This window comes from Euleptes europaea, chromosome 21 (genome assembly GCF_029931775.1).
Source record: "Euleptes europaea isolate rEulEur1 chromosome 21, rEulEur1.hap1, whole genome shotgun sequence".
NCBI lineage: Eukaryota > Metazoa > Chordata > Lepidosauria > Squamata > Sphaerodactylidae > Euleptes > Euleptes europaea.
Window position 1 is genome coordinate 11,061,195 of NC_079332.1, and position 20,026 is coordinate 11,081,220.

At 45.1% G+C, this 20,026-nt stretch overlaps 2 protein-coding genes across 2 annotated transcripts; one reads left to right on the forward strand and one right to left on the reverse strand.

Moving 5' to 3' along the window:
* Positions 1 to 175: 175 nt before the first annotated feature.
* On the reverse strand, positions 176 to 3,475 carry AIMP2 (aminoacyl tRNA synthetase complex interacting multifunctional protein 2). The gene is made up of 4 exons (XM_056866316.1): positions 3,454 to 3,475; positions 1,536 to 1,742; positions 1,102 to 1,333; positions 176 to 561 (listed from the first exon to the last, which is right to left on the reverse strand). Exons 1-4 carry the CDS (start codon positions 3,466 to 3,468, stop codon positions 176 to 178), a joined length of 840 nt encoding a protein of 279 aa, XP_056722294.1. The 5' UTR covers positions 3,469 to 3,475.
* A 465-nt stretch (positions 3,476 to 3,940) lies between these two features.
* Positions 3,941 to 18,628, forward strand: PMS2 (PMS1 homolog 2, mismatch repair system component). The gene is made up of 15 exons (XM_056866202.1): positions 3,941 to 3,977; positions 5,409 to 5,548; positions 6,576 to 6,662; positions 7,203 to 7,305; positions 8,914 to 9,097; positions 9,918 to 10,085; positions 10,474 to 10,568; positions 11,431 to 11,530; positions 11,734 to 11,818; positions 12,697 to 12,849; positions 13,492 to 14,350; positions 14,981 to 15,148; positions 15,866 to 15,966; positions 17,692 to 17,861; positions 18,464 to 18,628. Exons 1-15 carry the CDS (start codon positions 3,955 to 3,957, stop codon positions 18,605 to 18,607), a joined length of 2,580 nt encoding a protein of 859 aa, XP_056722180.1. The 5' UTR covers positions 3,941 to 3,954; the 3' UTR covers positions 18,608 to 18,628.
* Positions 18,629 to 20,026: the final 1,398 nt, after the last annotated feature.

Genomic DNA, 20,026 nt, shown 5'->3' on the forward strand with positions numbered 1-20,026 from the left:
CTGCTCTTACCAACAACACATTAACTTCAAAAAAGCCAATTCTGTTATTTTTATTGGCCTATGATCTTTTAGACTGATTTAAAATGTTATCCACACAAGTGTTACAGTCAAGGCCCACACCCGTAAGCTGAAAGAGAAAACAGTTGAAGCCTCTTCCTTTGTGGAGACTATAGCTTTATTTTAGCAGCCTGAGAACAGAGTTGAAAGGTGCCAGATTCTCACAAGACTTGAGCCATTTCTGCACGTTGGCGGGGACAGCGTTGGTGCTTTCTGTCTGCCGCAGCGCACACCAGGCCACAACGTCCGCGACGGTAAGTTCACTTCCCACCAGCCAGGATGTCTTGCCGAGGGCTGTGTTCATGGATCGCAGAACCGCGGCCCTCTCTTTGCCGCTCCCTTCTTTCAGCTGGAAGATGGATGTATCGACCCAGCTATCAATCAGAGTGGCTGTCACAGCATTGTGCTTTTGGCCGAGCAAAGAGAACAAGAATCTGGCGATGTTCCCTTCTCCTTCTATGGGACACATGGTTTGAACGCTGAATTTCATCTGGGGCTTCAGTACTGAAATAATCATTGTTGCAGTTTTAGAAAAGGGTAGCAATCTCTTTAAGGTATGTGCCATTACACATTTGCAGCCCATTCAAAACGCCAACTCTGTAGAATGTAATTCCTTGGTAACTTTTGAACCTGTCTAGTTTTATAGCCTACTTTTTCCTCAAAACTGTTTACAACAATGGAACCAAGGAATTACTTGGAAAGTATAAATGTATTAATGCCTTATTTAGTTTATGTATATAGACACTTAATTTCTCTAACCTCAGAACGGAGGGGTGCGGAATTAAGACTCAATTCCTCACTCGGTGACCAGCAAAAAGAGTGGCCCAAGTTTTCTATAAAAAATAGTTTCGTTTCTATCCCAGTCAAGACACTTTAAATGTGTGAAAACACTAAAAACACAAAATTAAAAAAATTAAGTGTAACCCCCCCTCAAAAAACAGCAATAAAAGCCAGATGCCTATACTGACAATATTTTCAATAAGTTCTGTGCCACCTAATTTTAGTTCTTCTAACAGTTATGAGGAAGTAACACGCTATACTTACCATCTTTCCAAATTAGCGTAAAGCCCAACTGATACTGGTGACGCGATTGCTTCTTCGTCTGCTCCCCAAAGCATTTCAGGAGGTGTTCTGGCACATGCTTCACCGACGAGTGTGTGTGGACAGCAGACAATATCTTGTAGCGCTCACACAGCAGGCTGTGGAGGACCAACAGGGACAGCGGAGGTAGCGAGGGGTTTGCGTTGATCACAATATCCTTCAGCGCACCATAGTCCTGCATCAAAAGCATCAGAAAATTGGCAAGCTTGTTGAAGCCACCGTCATCCTTTTAGGACTTTCCATACATCAAAAACATGACCACACTTGCGTCAAACTGTGGCAAGATTGCCGACAGCCTGATCCCAGAAAACTCTACGTTAGAAGACCACTAATTAGTCAGAAATCATGCTTTCAACACAAGGTTCATCAGGACTTGCCTTTCCAAGTAAGCTATCCAGGGCAGCCGCGTTGGCACTTAACGGAGCATGTTCCTCTGCCTGGATGATGTTTGTCGCGTCAAAGTCAGCATCCGGGGTCTGAATCATCTTCGAGAGCCCGTCCACAGCTGCTTTCAATTCATACAAACGTTTCAAGATCTCCTCTTGGCGGGACTCAAGGGCCTGCAGTGACGGATCGACCTCATCCTAAAATGGAAGGTACAATTCACTCAGGCGTTTCCTTGTTCAGGTTAGAATTAGGGTTGCCAGCCTCCAGGTGGTGGCTGGAGATCTCCCACTATTACAACTGATCTCCAGCCGATAGAGAGCAGTTCCCCTGGAGAAAATGGCCACTTTGGCAATTGGACTCTATGGCATTGAGGTCCCTCCCCAAACCCTGCCCCCAAAACCTCCCACTGGTGGCGAAGACGGACCTGACAACCCAACTTGGGTGGTTCTTCCAGGCCCAGAACAGTTTATCTGGTTCTAAGGACTCTCATTCTACTCTGGGGGATGTCATTCCAGCCCCAGAACACGTCTACTCCCAGGGGCTGCCATTACATTGAAGTCCCTCCCCAAACCCTGCCCTCCTCAGGCTCCGCCCCCCCAAATCTCCAGGTATTTCCCAATCCGAAGCTGGCAACCCTAGTTAGACTACATATACAAGCAGAGGCTAGATGGCCACCTGTCAGCAATGCTGATTCTATGACCTTGGGCAGATGATGAGAGGGAGGACATCTTGGACATCTGGGCATGGAGTAGGGGTCACTGTGGGTGTGGGGGGCCAGTTATGAATTTCCTGCATTGTGCAGGAGGTTGGACTAGATGACCCTGGTGGTCCCTTCCAACTCTTAAGATTCTATAGGGAAGTGTCATATATGTGGTGACGAGGTTCTGGGGACAGTGCAAAGAAGCAATTAGCGGGTGACACATGAAAAAATTTAGCCCCCCTGACTCAAATCTAGCTGATCCACTATAGACCAACATCTAAGGCTATAACCTTAGGCGCATGATGAGAGGGAGGGCATCTTGGCCATCTCCTGGGCATGGAGTAGGGGTCACTGGGGGTGGGGTGGGGGGAAGGTAGTTGTGAATTTCCTGCATGGTGCAGGGGGTTGGACTAGATGACCTTGGAGGTCCCCTTCCAACTCTTAAGATTCTATAGGGAAGTGTCATATATGTGGTGACAAGGTTCTGGGGACAGTACAAAGAAGCAATTAGCAGGTGACACATGAAAAAATTTAGCCCCCCTGACTCAAATCTAGCCGATCCACTATAGACCAACATCTAAGACTATAACCTTAGGCAGATGATGAGAGGGAGGGCCTCTTGGGCATCTTCTGGGCATGGAGTAGGGGTCACTGGGGGTGGGGGGAAGGTAGTTGTGAATAGTTCCTGCATGGTGCAGGGGGTTGGACTAGATGACCCTGGTGGTCCCCTTCCAACTCTTAAGATTCCATAGGGAAGTGTCACATAGGCGGTGACAAGGTTTTGGGGACGGTGAAAAGAAGCAGTTAAGCAGGTGACGCATGAAAAATCAAGCCCCCCCCCCGCCATGACGCAAATCTAGCTGATCCACTATAGACCCACACGGCTGCCCTCTAAAAGGGTTTGACGGGGCGCGAGCGACCCGCCGAGCTCGCGGTCCCTTTCCCTTGCGCGTGCGCAGATCCGGCGAACGTTGGGCGGCCCCGCACCGCCACGCTTTCACTTTCTTCGCTCCCGATCCGGGCTGCGCGAGGAAGGGCGGGGCCTCGCCCCACCCCCACCCCCGTCCCCCAACCGTCAGAAGGCTCCCCGGCCCAGCTCGTACCTGGGGCGACGAGGTGCGGCGGTGCACGTTGCGCACCTGGTACATGCAAACGGGGAGGTGGTCGGCCAGCGCGGCCAAGTCGGGCCCCTCTTGAAAGGGCCTCACCTTATACATGGGCATCGTGGCGGAGAGGGGCGCGAACGGGCCGCCCCTCCTCTTCCCCGTCCCTGACTGGACTGGCCTTCACCTGACTCGGGGCCGCTCGCGCCGCCCCCCATTGGACGGGGAGCGTTCTCCCGCCCGCCCTCCGCGCCGGGGTCTGGTGTTCCGATTGGCGGGACGTCGCCCGCCCTTATTGGTTTCGGCCGGGCTTGGAGGCGGGGCGTCGCTTGAGGCCCCGGACTCCCATTGGTCGAAGGGAGAGAGAGAGAGAGTGTGTTGGTGGGGGAACCGTCAATGACAACCGCGACGGTTTCTCCGGCCGGCAGAACCAAATATACATAAATGAACCCCCTCGCCTCTGATTGGAGGAGACCGTTGGCCAATGAGAGGGTGAGGGGTTCGAAAAGATGTCCTTTTTGGCGGCGACGGGAAAGATGCGCTTACCCACAAGGCAGTGCGCGCACTCCCTCAGAGGTGGGGGGAAGTCTGTCAGCGGGGGGCTTCATGGAGGCGGGAGAGACTTCTGGGTGAGAGACTCTTGCTTTACCTCTCCCCCCCCCCCGAATAAAGCTTTTTTGTACGTCTGTGTGGTAAGAGGTTGGGTGGAAAAGGCCAAAATTTTGTATATTGCATTTTTAAAAATGCCTTTAGTAGCAAGGAGGGTGAGAATACAATACCCGCCTTTTTTTGGTCACTGGTCACTTCCCCCTCCCTCCCCTGCAACTTGAATTATGGCCCCTGGGAACATAATAATAATAAATTTTAAAAAAATATTGCGGCCTCTGACGATTATAACAAAAGTTAATGGCCCCTGGGAACAGAACCAGCGCTCTGGGACTGGAATGACAGGACTCAGAGTAGAATGACACCCCCTGAGACCGAATAACCTGCTCTGGGGCGGGAACGCCCAGAGCAGTTTTTCTGGTTTCAGGGATCGTCATTCCATCCCGGGAGCTGTGTTTCCAGTCCTGGAACACCTCTGCTACTCCCAGGGGCCGCCATTCCACCTTGTGGCCGGTTCTTCCAGGCCCAGAGCAGCTTATCTGGCTCTAAGGACTGTCACTCCACTCTGGGGGATGTCATTCCAGTTGCAGAACACTTGTGCTTCTCCCTGAGACCCACTCTAGGGTCTTTCCAGTCCCAGAACAATTCCCTACTCCCTGGGGGCTGCCATTCCAGTCCAAGACCACTGATTCCAGTCCAGGGGGCCATCATTCCAGGCTCAAAGCATGTAACCGGTTCCAATGACTGTCATTCCACTCTGTGGGCTGTCATTCCAGTTTCAGAACACTTGTGCTTCTCCCAAACACCACCATTCCACTCTGTGGTCTTTCCAGTCCAAGACCACTGATTCCAGTCTCAGGGGCCATCATTCCAGGCCCAGAGCAGTTTATCTGGTTTGAAGGACCGTCATTCTACTCTGGGGGCTGTCGTTCCAGTTGCAGGACACTTATGCTACCCCCGGAGACTGTCGTTCCATGCTGGGGGCTGTTCTTCCAGGCCCAGACAATGGGCAGTCTTATTGTTTGTTTTAGTATATCCGTGTAAATGAAGTAAATAAATAAATAAAGCATGTCCACCCAGAAGGAAGACCCGCTATGTTCAATTGGACTTATGTTGCTGCAAGGGACTCTTCTGCCAGTGGAAGGTTTCTTATACTAGAGCAGAGGTTCCCAAACATTTTGAGTCACGGAGCACTAATTTTCACCTAGCACCTATATACTAAAGCGAATAGTAGTATTTTTCTTTCCAATCTCTTCACGGAGCACTAGGAGATGTTTCGCGGAGCACCAAGTGCTCCACGGAGCACAGTTTGGAAACCTCTGCGCTAGAGGAATGCGTCAAAAGTGGATGGAATGATAGCATCCTGCTCATTGTCTCAGCTAAGTTGGTACACAATCACCGAAAGAGGGGTGTATTGGAGAGCTAACTCTTTGTCTGTGTGTTTTCATTTAAAGTGCTCAGTCTGCTAAAGCGATCAAGCCAATAGACCATAAATCGGTCCACCGGATCTGTTCAGGGCAGGTGGTGCTGAATTTGAGTACTGCGGTGAAAGAGCTGGTGGAAAACAGCCTAGATGCTGGTGCTACCAGCGTTGGTAAGCTCGCTCTGTTGTTTTCTGACTGCACCTGAGCAGCCCTGTTGGCATTTTTACCTAGCTTTTCTTTGTTGGGTTTTTCACGGAAGGAAGAGGGAGGGCTTCAGAATGGCTGGCTTCCCAAATAAAAAGCAGGACAGAAGCAATCGAAAACACTCTTGACCAAGAATAAGCCAGCATACACTTTGAAAGTTAAGCATATGTGTAAACCTGAACCGAGACCTGTAGAAGTTCTGCAGGGCCTGCAAAACTGAGCTGTTTTGCCAGACATATGGTTAAGGACAGTGTGGTCTCCATCTGGCTGGCGTTTCCTTTTTCCTACGCCAGCGTGGTGTAGTGGTTAAGAGGGGTGGTTTGGAGCGGTGGACTCTGATCTGGAGAACCGGGTTTGATTCCCCACTCCTCTACCTGAGTGGTGGAGGCTAATCTGGTGAACCAGGTTCGTTTCCCCACTGCTCTACATGAAGCCAGCTGGGTGACCTTGGGCTAGTCACACTCTCACAGCCCAACCTACCTCACTGGGTATCTGGGAGGAGATTGTAAGCCGGTTTGATTCTTCTTTAAGTGGTAGAGAAAGTTGGCATATAAAAACCAACTCTTCTTCTTCCTCCTCTCCCCGTCCCTTCTCCCCCCCTTCCTTTATTATTGAATTTTTGTTTCTCTATCGTTTATTGGATTATGTTTATTCCGTTTTCCCTCTATGATGATTCCCGGTATTGTTATTACTGTTACTGTTATTATTATCATTATTACCATATTGTTGCTGCTATGGTCTGAAGGTGCCTGGATTTTACTATGTGTATAGTTTAATTCTAAATTGTGGATCGGTTTTAAATTGTTTTAAATGGTTATGAGCCACTCTGAGCCTGACCTGGTTGGGAAAGGGCAGCCTAAAAATCAAATAAATAAATGAACAAAGTACAGTGGGCTATTGTGAGATCTAAGCTATTTACAAAAATACTGCCCTTTGTCGTTTTCTTTTACATGAAAGCTCTTTGATTTATTAACATTTTTCTATAATTTGTAGAAGTGAAGCTTAAAGAATACGGGACAGAACTTATTGAAGTTTCTGATAATGGCTGCGGCGTGGGAGAAGAAAACTTTGCAGGCTTGAGTATGTTGAACTTGCTTTATGCGTGCAAATCTGTTGGAGACTGAAGGGCATAGTCTGTACTTTGTACGATGTTTATGATCCTTTACTGATTTGCCTTTGGCTTGTCGCTGCCTCCTTTTCATCATCTTTGCACTGTTTGTTTCCAGTACTTGCAAGCTGCCTCAGATGCTGTTTTTAGACATTATAGAAATCTATGTAAATAAAATTTCTCTCAAGAACTTTCAACTTTTTTGGATTGTATGGCTGGGTTGGGCTGTTGTGGTGAGTGAGCTGTGCTTAGCTGGAAGGCGGCAGACATGCTGAATATTCAGTAACTTCAGAATGCTGACTTACCTGCTAGGAAATGCATATATAATATAGCATCCTAAATCCTAGATAATCTTAAAGCAGATTTCAAAGAGAAACAAATAAAGCAATGATAAATTGGTGAATTGTTACCAATTTCTTCTTCTTCCAAGTATAAAATAAAATGTATAAAATATCGTATAGTAATTTGGAATGGTCTTATTTCATTTTCCGACTCTAAATATTATTTTCTAGCTCTAAAGCATTATACTTCCAAGATACAAGACTTCTCTGATCTTATACATGTTGAAACATTTGGTTTTCGAGGTGAAGCTCTCAGCTCTCTGTGTGCATTAAGGTAAGTGTTATTTTGGTTTATGTCTTGGCAACAAGTCCCTTCCTTGTGCTTTGTATGAAACAGTTCTTATTTGGGGATGGCCATTCTGTGGACAGAATGTGGATTTTTTTTTTAATTTTCTTCATTCATACACCACCTTTCTGCGAAACGAGGACTCAAAGCAAGTCACAATATTCTCCTCTTGCTTTTATATCCTCACAGCAACCCTGTGAGGTAGGTTAGGTTAAGAGTGCGCAAGTGGCCCAAGCTCACCCAGCAAACTTCCATTGTCGAGCAGACATTCGAACCCAGGTCTCCCATGTCCTAGTCGGACACTCCAGCCACGACACCATGTCATAAACCCATCCTGGGGTCTATGTGTGCTTACATGCATGTTTCGTATGTGCATGTTTCGTGTGTTCCTCTTTGTTGTGCATGTTTAGTATGTCTTAAGTGTGAGCGAGTGATCTAAGGCCCACTAGTAGGAGTTGAGTCACAGTTTGCTCTCTTAAACAGGAAAAGACTTTATTGCTGTAGATTAACCTGTCTAGCCTACTGGTTAACGCAGAGTTAAACTGTGGAACTCCCTGCCCCAGGAGGTGGTGATGGCTGCCAGCTTGGAAGGCTTGAAGTGTGGTGGAAAAAGGAAAGCTAAAAGTATGTAGGAAGAAAGGATTTTTATGGAAAGTGATAATTGACGGCATGGCATCTGTTGTGAGACTGCAGCTCATAAAAGATGCCTGGAAAGGTGTGTCTCATAAGACGGTTAGTGGAAGGTTTTGAAAGACATGGAAATGAAATGATTTAAGAGGTGTCTATGTGTTCGGAGGGGCTGCACTGGATTGATGCAGCAACGGAAGGAAGCTTTCCCCACCAAATAATAGTCTTGCCCACCCCAAGATTGTATTATTTGTCTCTCCATGAGTTGCAGAAGACATGTTTATGGAGTGTGGACATGTTTATGGAGGAGAGGGGTATTCATGGCTACTAGTTAAAACTGATGCTGGTCATGATGCATACCTATTCTTTCCAGTATCTGAGAAGCATGCCTATGAAACTAGGTGCTGTGGAACACAGGCAGGTTAATGCTGCTGCATTTGACTTGCTTGTGGGCTTCCTAGAGGCACCTGGTTGCCCTCGGTGTGAACAGACTGCTGGACTTGATGGACCTTGGTCTGATCCAGCTGGGCCTTTCTTATGTTTGTGAAGCGCCTTGTAAGGTTTATAGAATCATAGAATCAAAGAGTTGGAAGGGACCACCAGGGTCATCTAGTCCAACCCCCTGCACAATGCAGGAAATCAAAACTACCTCCAGCAGGGCTTTTCTTGTGTTCTTATGTACAGATCTAAGGAAAAAGAACAGAAAACACATAACGCTAAGCTAAACTTGACAGTACAGAACAGTTACCTCTGACCTCCCCTTTGGATATTTGTGTAACTAATGTACCTCTAGATGCTCCCCCCCTCCCCCGCATCTGCTTCATGCAGAGGAATCTTAAATGTTTGCATACGTTTTTAGCCTGGTGAGTGCGAATAGTCCTGCGTATTGGCTTCATGGGGAAACGGGAGGAAAAAAAAGTTTGCTTTTATTCCCTCATAACGCCTGCTTATTTCATTATTTCCCCCCAGCGACGTTTCTATTTTGACTTGTCACAAGTCTGCAAAGGTCGGGACGCGTCTTGTGTTCGATCACGGTGGGAAGATCACCTCGAGGGCCCCTTGCCCTCGACAGCAGGGGACGAGCGTCAGCGTGCAGCAGTTGTTTTACCCCCTGCCGGTGCGGCATAAGGAATTTCAGCGCAACATAAAAAAGGTATGGCTATGGCTCCCTGATGAGCTCAAGACTGGAGACTTCATAGTCCACAGCTCACCCTTTACACCAGTGTAGAACACTAGCTCTATTTATTTATTTATTGTTTATTTTATTTTTGGATTTGTAGCCCTCCCTCCCCAGCAAGCTGGCTCAGGGCGGGTAACATCATTTAAAACATCACATGCAATTAATAACTGAAAAAATCACTAATAAAATCAGCAGTAAAAATCCCAAGACCCTACAGTAAAGATGGCGCATAAATTACTAAATGAACTTTGAGCGCCATACAAGTGGGTCCCGTTCCGAGCATATTGTTTACCCATATTCAAAGAGGGGGGAAGGGGGGCAGGCCAGTGAAGATGGTATCTGCAGCTGTCCTCAGTTGTGGGCCTGGTGGAAAAGCTCTGTCTTACAGGCCCTGCGTAACTCTTTCCGGTCCCACAGGGCCCTGATGTTACCAGGCAGAGCATTCCACCAGGCCGAAGCAAGGGCCAAAAAGCCCTTTCCTCTTGTCAAGGAAAGCCGCATGCTCTTAGGGCCAGGGACCACAAGAAGGTTCTCGTCCGACAATCTCAGTGTCTTTTGGGGAGTATACAAGGAGAGGCAGTCCCAAAGATACGAGGTTATAGTGTTCTCAGTGTGTGAAGCGTTCTGGGTGATCAAGTTGGCTGCTAAACAGCAACGGCAAAGGTGCTTCGTGTGGGTGGAACTGGCAATGAAGACAAATCGTGTTGTTGTTTTTAATACGCTTAAGTAGAACCTTCCCCTTTTTAAGGTTTATTACTAGAAAGGAATACCTGGTCTTTTTGTTTTTTGCTAGGAGTATGCAAAAATGGTTCAGGTGTTGCAAGCGTATTGTATCATTTCGACGGGTGTTCGAATCAGCTGCACGAATCAGGTTGGCCAAGGCAAGAAACAGCTTGTGGTGGGCACCGGCGGGAGTTCGTCCTTAAAGGAAAACATTGGGGCGATATTTGGTCAAAAACAGGTACTGTTGATTGCAAAATTAATTATTAGAGGGAAGTCTTCATAACATGTTTGATCTAATTCTACACAGTGACTAGAGAGAAATAGGCTTTTAGTAGCAGATTTTTTTTGCATAGGCTTTTAGTTTCAGATTTTTTGCATGGTATCACTCTTGCATTTGTGTGTGTATATAGCACCATCAAGTTGCAGCCGACATGGCGACCCTGTAGGGTTTTCAAGGCAAGAGGTGAACAGAGGTGATTTGCCATTGCCTTCCTCTCTGCATGACAACCCTGGTGTTCCTTGGTGGTCTCCCATCCAAGTAGAGCAGGTAAAGGAATCAGAAAACAGAAGGTAATACGCTTTTTTTGGGGTTTTCTCCAAACCATGGTTTTGTTTTTTCTCCCCAGCTGCAAAGCTTGATTCCTTTTGTTCAGCTGCCTGCTAGTGAAGCCATCTGTGAAGAGTACGGCTTGACTTCTGATATGCCAGCCAATCTCTATACGTAAGTTGGCGGTCTTAAGGCAACAATATCAGAACAGCTCTCTGATGTTTTATCAATGCAGTCCTACGCAGAGTTACACCCTTCTAAATCTATGAATGTAGAAGGGTGTAAATTTGCTTAGGATTGCACTGTTAAGTGATGAAAAAAAATCCAAGGTTTAAGTTGTCCCGATCTCCTTTGTGCATTTCCATCCAGGGTCCATTTAGAGAATACAGCAAGACAGAGGATACATTTTGTAACATTCATCCATCGTTTAAGGGCAAGTAGATCAACAGAATAATTCTCTGCCTGCCTTTAAACATTCCATCTGTTCAAACATGGATTAATAGAATACGGGATATTATGGCAGCAGATAAAGTTTCACCGTACTTAAAGGGAATGGAAAACCTTTCCTGTACCTTTAACTTTCAGGAAAAGAGGCTCCCTTCTTTTTGCTATCCTCTGATTTAAATGTTGATTCAAACAAAAGCAAAGCCAAACTAAGCTTCATCTATATACAATTTAAAAATTAGTACGAGCAGCACCATGTTTTTCTCTCTTTGTCGTTAAACTTTATTGTGAATGGTTGTGACAAAACAGTGCTTAGTGGTTTTTACTATTGTCACTGAGATCCATGTGTATGTAGTTTTTACTGTATTCACATCGTGTTGCTAGAAGTTGTAGCTTAACTTGTTTCAGGCTTAGTATATTTATGTGATTAAAACCTGTGAATAATTTTTCAAAGTAATTTTTTTTTAAAAAGGTAAGGAACGTTGACAGTTCTTTAATTGATCAGGGAAGGGGCGCTGCAGTAAAGTTTGAGCCCTGTGTCTTTGTGCATTCCTCCCTTGAAGTTTCTTGTGAACGTATCAACTTTCAACAGTATAACAGGCTTCGTTTCCCGTTGTGATCACGGCGTCGGGAGGAGTACGACAGACCGACAGTTCTTCTTTATTAACCAGAGGCCATGTGACCCAACAAAAGTAAGATTTTCCTTACTGAAGTTATTATTTCTTAAAAGTTAACTAATGTAAGGGTCCCCTCCCAACAACATCCCCTTGGTCTTGCCTTCTACAATGCCCTAGAAGTGGAAGGGCAGACAAATAATTTGTTTTTCCAACACTGGATTGTTACAAACACACAGTAATCTGCCTGTGTTACCTTTTTTCTTTTCTTCTCTGGGCAGGTTTCCAAAGTTGTGAATGAAGTGTACCACATGTATAATAGACACCAGTATCCCTTTATTGTTCTTAATATATGTGCAGAGTCTGGTGAGTGAGCAACGTTTCTCTGGGGAAATACTTGCAGGAGTCCATAATGTTATCTATGCCGTGGAACAGCAATTTTTGGATCAACACCGACTCTAACTACCTTAACTGAATCGTACAGATTCCAGTGGTTCTTCCTTCCAAATAAATGCATGCTTTATTTTTTTGCTTGACCTTGTGATTAACATCTCCAGGATGTTAATCTTAAAACAAACAATGTTGACGAGAAAATGTTAACATTCAGAAATTGATTTCTGTACCAAGCGAGAGCAGTCTTTCAGACAGAATTTACTGCAAATATCCTTATTTGTTTCTCTTCTGCTGCTTTTACTTCTGAACAGTTTAGTGCAGGAAGAAGCAGGGCCAGCATTCAGAGTTGACGCGGTGGCAGTGAGTAAAGTAACCTCACAACTCACTTGATATTTTCTCAGTGATATCCTAAGCAGAATTGTGTGCGTGTGTAAAGTGCCGTCAAGTCACAGCTGACTTATGGCGACCCTGTAGGGTTTTCATCTTTGGAGGTGGTTTGCCATTGCCTTACTCCGTATTATGACCCTGGTATTCCTCGGAGGTCTCCCATCCAAGGGTCAGGGCTGAGAGTGCGTAACTGGCCCAAGGTCACCCACCCAGCAAGCTTCCATGGCTCAACTGGGGATTTGAACCTGGGTTTCCCGGGTGCTAGTCCAACACCTTGACCACTACACCACACTGGCTCTCTAAGCAGAATTACACCCTCCTAAATCCATCAAAGTGATTTGGTTTAGAAGGGTATAACTCTGTTTAGGATTGTACTGTCTGTAAGGAAATAATGTCTTTGGATTAGAAAGCTTTTTTTTTTTAGTCGAAAGAAGAAAATAAAGCTGCCTTTTCCTGTGCTTTAGGAAGCATCGACATCAACGTGACGCCCGACAAAAGGCAAATATTGCTTCAGGAAGAGAAACTTCTGTTGGCAGTTCTGAAAACTTCTTTGATGGGGATGTTTGGTAGCAGTGTGAACAAGCTTGTCATCAATCAGAAGCTGCCGGATGCCGAAGGTAGGAACGGCAGAAGAAATGGAAACAAAATGTTTCTCCTTATTAATATTTAAACTTCAGTCAGCCCTGTGGGGTTTTTTTTAATCATCTAGGTCAGTCAGTCATGTTTGTTGTGCATGGCCATAGGCCTTTACAATCTAGACAAAATTACAACAACTTAAAAAATATATAAAACCCTTAAAAGTCGTAAGATTAAAATATACCAATTTGGCTCCTTTCCTCATTCAATGGCTTTCATGTGGCAGGCTTCATGTGGAGGAGTGAGGAATCAAACCTGGTTCTTCAGATCAGAGTCCACCACTCATGTAGAGGAGTGGGGAATCAAACCCGGTTCTCCAGATTAGAGTCCAGTGCTCGTAACCACTACACTGCCCTGGCTGTACATACACGCAGGGGTATGGTAAGGATAAAATACACGCAGGGGTATGGTAAGGATAAAATAAGGGCAGTGGAGACCTGTGTGTACACAAAGCCCTGAGCTCTTTGAAGGACAGGACATATAAAAATGTAAAGATACATTTTCACAGCTTACTACTCTTTTTTTTTCAAATTAAGGATCTGAATCTTTTTCAGAGTCTTGGGTTATGCTTTCGAGCTAATTTTTTTAAAAAATATACCTAAAAGTTGTTCTTTCTTTCTTAGGAAACTTTAAGCCGGCCCTTCAAGAGGAGACAGAAGTGCCTGGCTTGGAAACGCGCAGTTCCTCGTCTCCAAATCCAAAATGTGCAATGACTGTAGCCAAGCTTAGAGAGTCTTTTTCTCTCCGTCAGGAGACAGACGCCAGAGTTCAGAGTTTTGAAAATGACAAGCAGCAGCACAGATTCCCCGAGCCGAGAAAGCTACTGACTTTTTTCAGAGTTTCGGGATCCCCGAATAAGGAGACCAGCTCTGGGAAGAAATCTACAGGAGGCTCTGAAACCAATTCGAGCAAGTCCCTGCTTTCCCAGAGAAATGTCAAGAAATTCACAGAAGAGATGGATTCCGGATGCGGCAGCAGCTCTGTGGAATCCGATGTGGGTTTGAGCACCCTTGAGCTCAGTAGCTGTTTCAGTGGTGAAAGTGCAGTCAGTTCCCCTAATGAAGAATCCCATGTTTCCAAAGAAGAAATTCCAAGGGAAGATCTTGAAACTAGAGGACAAACACAGAGGTCAAAATGTGACGGGGACCAAAGCAAAGAGCATAAATTAGCCCAGGAGGTCGACTGTTCTTCCCCAGATGCGAAACGACAGAAGATCGCTCCATCTCTGTCACCGATAGGAAGTTTGTTAGAGGGGACGGATGCTCAGAACGGTGCCGTTTTGTCACAGTACGACGTCCCTTTGGAAGTTGAAAAGAAAACCGTGACGCTGGAGTTCTCTATGAGTTCGTTGACGGACAGGGTGAAGAAGCTAATCCTGCGGCAACAGGAGAAGGCGGCAGCGCTGAATTACAGAAAATTCAGGGCAAAAATTAGCCCTGGAGAAAACAAATCCGCAGAGGATGAATTGAGAAAAGAAATAAGGTATTTGCGGGGTCTTTTCAGTGCTTCTGTTAGCAAAATAGCTTGGTGATTCTGAACCATTGTTACTAAGAATGCATGCAGTCCACTGTTGGAAAGAGAATCCATGGAGTGTAAATTAACAGATTGGAATTTAAATTAACAGATGTTGCTCACAGACCTAACATTCTAATTCTGTTGTCTCCCTAATACCTGTTGGCATGCAGCTGTGTATCTCTAGGATGTCCAGCTCCTCTGTGAGCTAAGCCAATGGCAATCGAAAGGGGTTTGTCCTCTCTGCCTGCCAAACGTTTGCTGTCACTTCCAAAGAAATTGCGCACTGGCTGTTGAACAGCAGTCTTGTTTCACGGCTGCAAACATATTAGTGGAACCTGGGTTTCCCAGATCCTGGTCCGACACTTAAACCACAACTCCATGCTGTACTACAGTTTGTTTGAACAGCATACATAAAAACATGTTCCCTTTTCAATACTTCTTAATATGTTCCCTTTTCAATACTTCTTCCTTGTCCAGAGGATCATGATTTTTTTATAATGTCAAATTTTCTGAAATATTTCCTACTAAGCAGAAGATGAAATCTTGCCCCAGCACGCAAAACTCTAACCTGCTCATTTCTTAAAAATTTGTACACAGTAAAGAGATGTTTGAGAAAATGGACATCGTCGGCCAGTTCAATTTAGGATTTATAATAGCTAAATTGAACTCTGACCTCTTCATCATTGACCAGCATGCTTCAGACGAGAAGTACAACTTTGAGATGTTGCAGCAGCATACCGTTCTACAAGGGCAGAAACTAATTGCGTAAGTAGATACTAGGCGGATGAAGAGTGTGAGGTAAGCAAGAGACCAATACATTTAGGGGACCCCCGGGAACAGATAACCCCCTCCCCTGGAGAAAAGGGAGTCTGCTGCAAGAAGAGAGAATTGGTGGGAATTACCAATGTAGTCTGGATCCAACCGAGGATGGTCACAAGAAGAAGAAGAGTTGGTTTTTATATGCCGACTTTCTCTACCACTTAAGGAAGAATCAAATCAGCTTACAGTTACCTTCCCTTCCCCTCCCCACAACAGACACCCTGTGTGGTTGGTGGGGCTGAGAGAGGTGTGACTTGTCCAAGGTCACCCAGCTGGCTTCATGTGGAGGAGTGGGGAAACAAATCCAGTTCACCAGATTAGCCTCCGCCGCTCATGTGGAGGAGTTGGGAATCAAATCCGGTTCTCCAGATCAGAGTCCACTGCTCCAAACCACTGCTCTTAACCACTACACCACACTGGCTCTCCTGTATGTTGATAAATGAAGGGTGTATGTTGATAATGAGGAACTTGTTAGGAAATATTTCACCCTGAAGTGTGTTACAGATTGCTGGTTAATCCTTCTGGGGTGGGTGAGCTCGTGTCAAGATATGCCTAAAGAAAGGATGTGGACTTGGTCAAGCCCATTTAAGCCGACCTTTCCTTTGTCGCTCAATGAAATTTTGGCCGTATATGCATTCCCCCCCCCCTTTCTTACTTTTTCAGACCTCAGAACCTGAATTTAACTGCTTTCAATGAAAGTGTGTTGGTGGAAAACCTGGAGATTTTCAGAAAAAATGGATTTGATTTTGTCATTGATGAAGGAGGTATGTCTCCGCCCAGTTGTTTTAAAGTTGGACAGGAGGCAAACTTTTATATGCCGTATACGGTGCTTAGAGATTTTATTTAGGTGTCGGCATCGATTTAATTTTTAGTATCAGCTTCTATTTAGATTTCTCCTTCATTGTAATCCAAGGCAGTATAACGTTTTAGTAACTGTGTCAATCCCCTCAGATCCTGTTGACCAAATTCATATTTCCACCTGAAACAAAACAACAAAATGTTTTTCTGTTTAAGTGGCTTTGATACCTTTTCATTTCTAACAATTAAAATTTTATGTGGTTCAGACCGATGTTCACAGATTCAACAGCTGCTGTTTAGAATCATAGAGTTGGGACCACCAGGGTCATCTAGTCCAACCCCCTGCACAAGGCAGGAAATTCACAACCACCTCCCCCCCAGACCCCCAGTGACCCCTACTCCATGCCCAGAAGATGGCCAAGGTGCCCTCCCTCTCACGATCTGCCCACAGTCATAGAATCAGCATTGCTGACAGATGGCCATCTAGCCTCTGCTTAAAAACCTCCAGGGAAGGAGCGCTCACCACCTCCTGAGGAAGCCTGTTCCACTGAGGAACCGCTTTGTTAGAAAATGCTTCCTAATGTCTAGATGGAAACTCTTTTGATTTAATTTCAACCCATTGGTTCTGGTCCGACCTTCTGGGGCAACAGAAAACAACTCGGCACCCTCCTCTCTATGACAGCCCTTCAATTACTTGAAGATGGTTCTCATATCCCCTCTCAGTCTTCTCCTCTTCAAGCTAAACATCCCCAGCTCCTTCAACCTTTCCTCATAGGACTTGGTTTCCAGATATGTCAGTTCTGTTCCCCCCCGAATTACTGAAGCAGTGGTTATAAGCACCATACTGCTTTATACAACCCCCCACACTCTTGTCAATCATCCTCTAGGGGCCTCTTGCAAGTGCCCAGCCCCACGGTGGCTTGGTTAGCTGTCATCAGGAGAAAGGCCTTCTCAGTTGTGGCCCCTGCCCTGTGGAATGCACTCTCTGATGACACCCGTGCCCTGCCAAACTTGTTTAGTTTCCACAGGGCATGCAAGGGCGAATCCTTTAGGCTGGGCTTTGGACTGTAATCCACACGTTTGGGTTGTTTTGTTAGTGATATGGTGCTAGCCACATATTTTAATAGTTTTAACATTTTAATGTTAATATTGTATATTTGTTGTCTGCTTTTATGTTATTTTAAACTCATTTATACTGTTTTAATGTTGTAAGTTGCCATGAGACCGTTTGGGTGAGTGGCAATGGAAAAAATCAAATAAATGGTATAAAAGGCAGCTAATATTCCAAGTGCCCTGACCTGGATGGCCCAGGCTAGCCTGATCTCGTCAGATCTCAGAAGCTAAGCAGGGTCATCCCTGGTTAGTATTTGGATGGGAGACCACCAAGGAATACCAGGGTTGCTGTGCAGAGGTGGCAAACCACCTCTGTTAGTCTCTTGCCGTGAAGAGACCGGCTGCAACTTGAAGGCACTTTACACACACACAATATTCCAAGTAAGTGTCCAAAGACAAATGCTTGTGCAAATCCTAAATTTATAAGTTAATCATATCCTGAACGTTCAGATTTTAGCAATGAGTTTGAACTGTCCTGCATTAACATATAAACATCTAATGTTTCATAAGTTTCCATATTCAAGCATGTCCTTATTTGATAAATCCGCTATTAAAACAATCCTTTCAAAATCTTCCAGCACCTGTAAGCCAAAGAGTAAAGCTCGTTTCGTTACCAACAAGCAAAAACTGGACTTTTGGCCCACAAGATATAGAGGAGCTGATCTTCATGTTGAGCGATTGCCCCGGTGTGATGTGTAGGCCTTCCCGAGTGAGGCAGATGTTTGCTTCTCGAGCGTGTAGAAAGTCGGTAAGTATCACAGTAATATCAGTGCATGAATAGACTGTACGGTGTCATGTGCCTCTATCTTGTATTTGTAGGATGTTTAAATAACTCACAGTCATTTGAACATATGAATCTGCCTTATAATGAATCAGACCACTGGTCTGTCAAAATTCGTATTGTCAACTCAGACTGGCAGCATCGGACGCTGCTGCTGCAGTCGTCTTGTTTGTGGGCTGCCTAGAGGCACCTAGTTGGCCACTGGGTGAACAGACTGCTGGACTTGGTGGACCTAGGTCTGATCCAGCAGGGCTTTTCTTATGTTCTTATGTTCTCCAGCAGGTCAAGTAGAGGTAACTTTAAAGATTAAAGTAGATTCGAGTCCAGTAATATCTTAGAGACCGACAAGATTTTCAGGGTATAAGGTTTCGAGAATCAAAGCTCTCTTCATCAGATACAAGTAGGAATGGCGATCGCTGAGTCCTTATATCCCAGTCAGAAGGTGGGAGGGGCTTTGTAAAGAAGAGTCAGGATACAAAGGTACAATGCGCACAAACCAGCAAAATGGAAGAAGTTGATAAAATCATTAAGTTTTGTGTTTTTTTGTTACAATTCCGCCCCTTCCCTAGGTCATGATTGGAACAGCACTGAATGTAAAGGAGATGAAGAAACTGGTCACCCACATGGGTGAGATTGAGCATCCTTGGAACTGTCCGCATGGAAGGCCAACCATAAGGCACATAGCCAACCTAGATCTGGTTTCTCAAGAATAGCAAGCCCTTATACGCACTTTAAAAAAATTATTTCACTGTGACTTCTAAAATTCCAGTTGATCAGGAACATTTCCCCAAGCCATTTTGTCAGCTATTTTTTTTAAATCAGCTTTATTATAAAGGCAGCCGGATCCTCAAATGGGCATGCAGAGGTATGTGTGACTGATTAATGTTCTGCCCCCGGTCTTCTCAGCTGGAAGAATAGCTCTTCTGTGCTCCAGACTCTTGTCCCAAAATTCTGGGGTAGGGGGATGTAGGCACACTCCCCTTCTGAAAGCTTTGTCGTCCTCTCGAAATCTGACAGCCAGCTGAGCATGACCAAACTGTTAAGGATGGGTCCATTTGTCACCGAGACCGGAGCAGGTCCGATGCGGTACATAACAAGATGTAAGTTATTTTCTCCTATCGAATCATCTGTACTGGAAATGACGTGTAAATTCATCCTTCTCGCATGGATAGTGTTGTGTGCATGTGTGTGCTTTTTTAATTTTATAAAAAAACTATAAATAAAAAAGTTTACATGGAAGTTCTTTGAGTTCTCATTAAATGGTTTCTCTGCATAGAATGCATTATCCTGCTTGTTCTGTGCTATAAGCACTTCAAAGCAAAGGTCAGTGCCTCTGAACATACGCAGAGTGCTGCCGAGCTCCTTTCCCTCAGCTGCAACTTGCCTTGGCTCACAAGGATCAGTGAGGAGTCTTGTGGCGCTTTGACGGCTAACAGATTTATTGCATCACATGCATGGGTGGACCTGTTTCATCGGCTGTACTGAAGGGAGCTCAGCGTACATAATAGAAATGTGAAATGCAGGTTTACAGATGGAAACATTGTAGGGTTAAAAGGATGAGCAATAAAAGAGATACTGTGTATGTGGTGTTTCTGTGCAAAATTCAAGTGTGCAAGATCAGTGATTTCTAGAGAGAAAAGTGTAAGAGTCCAGTAGCACCTTAAAGACTAACACAATTTGTGGCAAGGTATGAGCTTTCATGAGCCACAGTTCACTTCTTCAGATACCGCTAGAATGTAAGTCCATCTATTTTAAAGTTGCAAAGAATTAATTTGACACACAACGGCAATGTAAATGTCAAAAGCAAGTAAATGACCTTAGCAGGCGTGATTGGATTAGGTGTGATATGCAGAGGGGTGGTAGGCGTGGAGAAATCAGCATTGTAATGAGACAGGAATCCCAGATCTCTATTAAGTCCCGGAGAATGCATAGTCTTGAGCTTCATTATTAGTTGTAATTCACCAGTCACTCAGAGAGAAAGCTGTGTTGGTCTGTTGTCGCCAAAATAAATGGGAGTCTCCTGGCACCATCAAGGCAAAACAGGTTTTTTGTTTTTTTTTGGTAGGCTAGAGTCTACTTTGTCAGACGCAAGGAGGGGGTTGTGGCTGGCAAAGCATTTATATGTGAAGAAT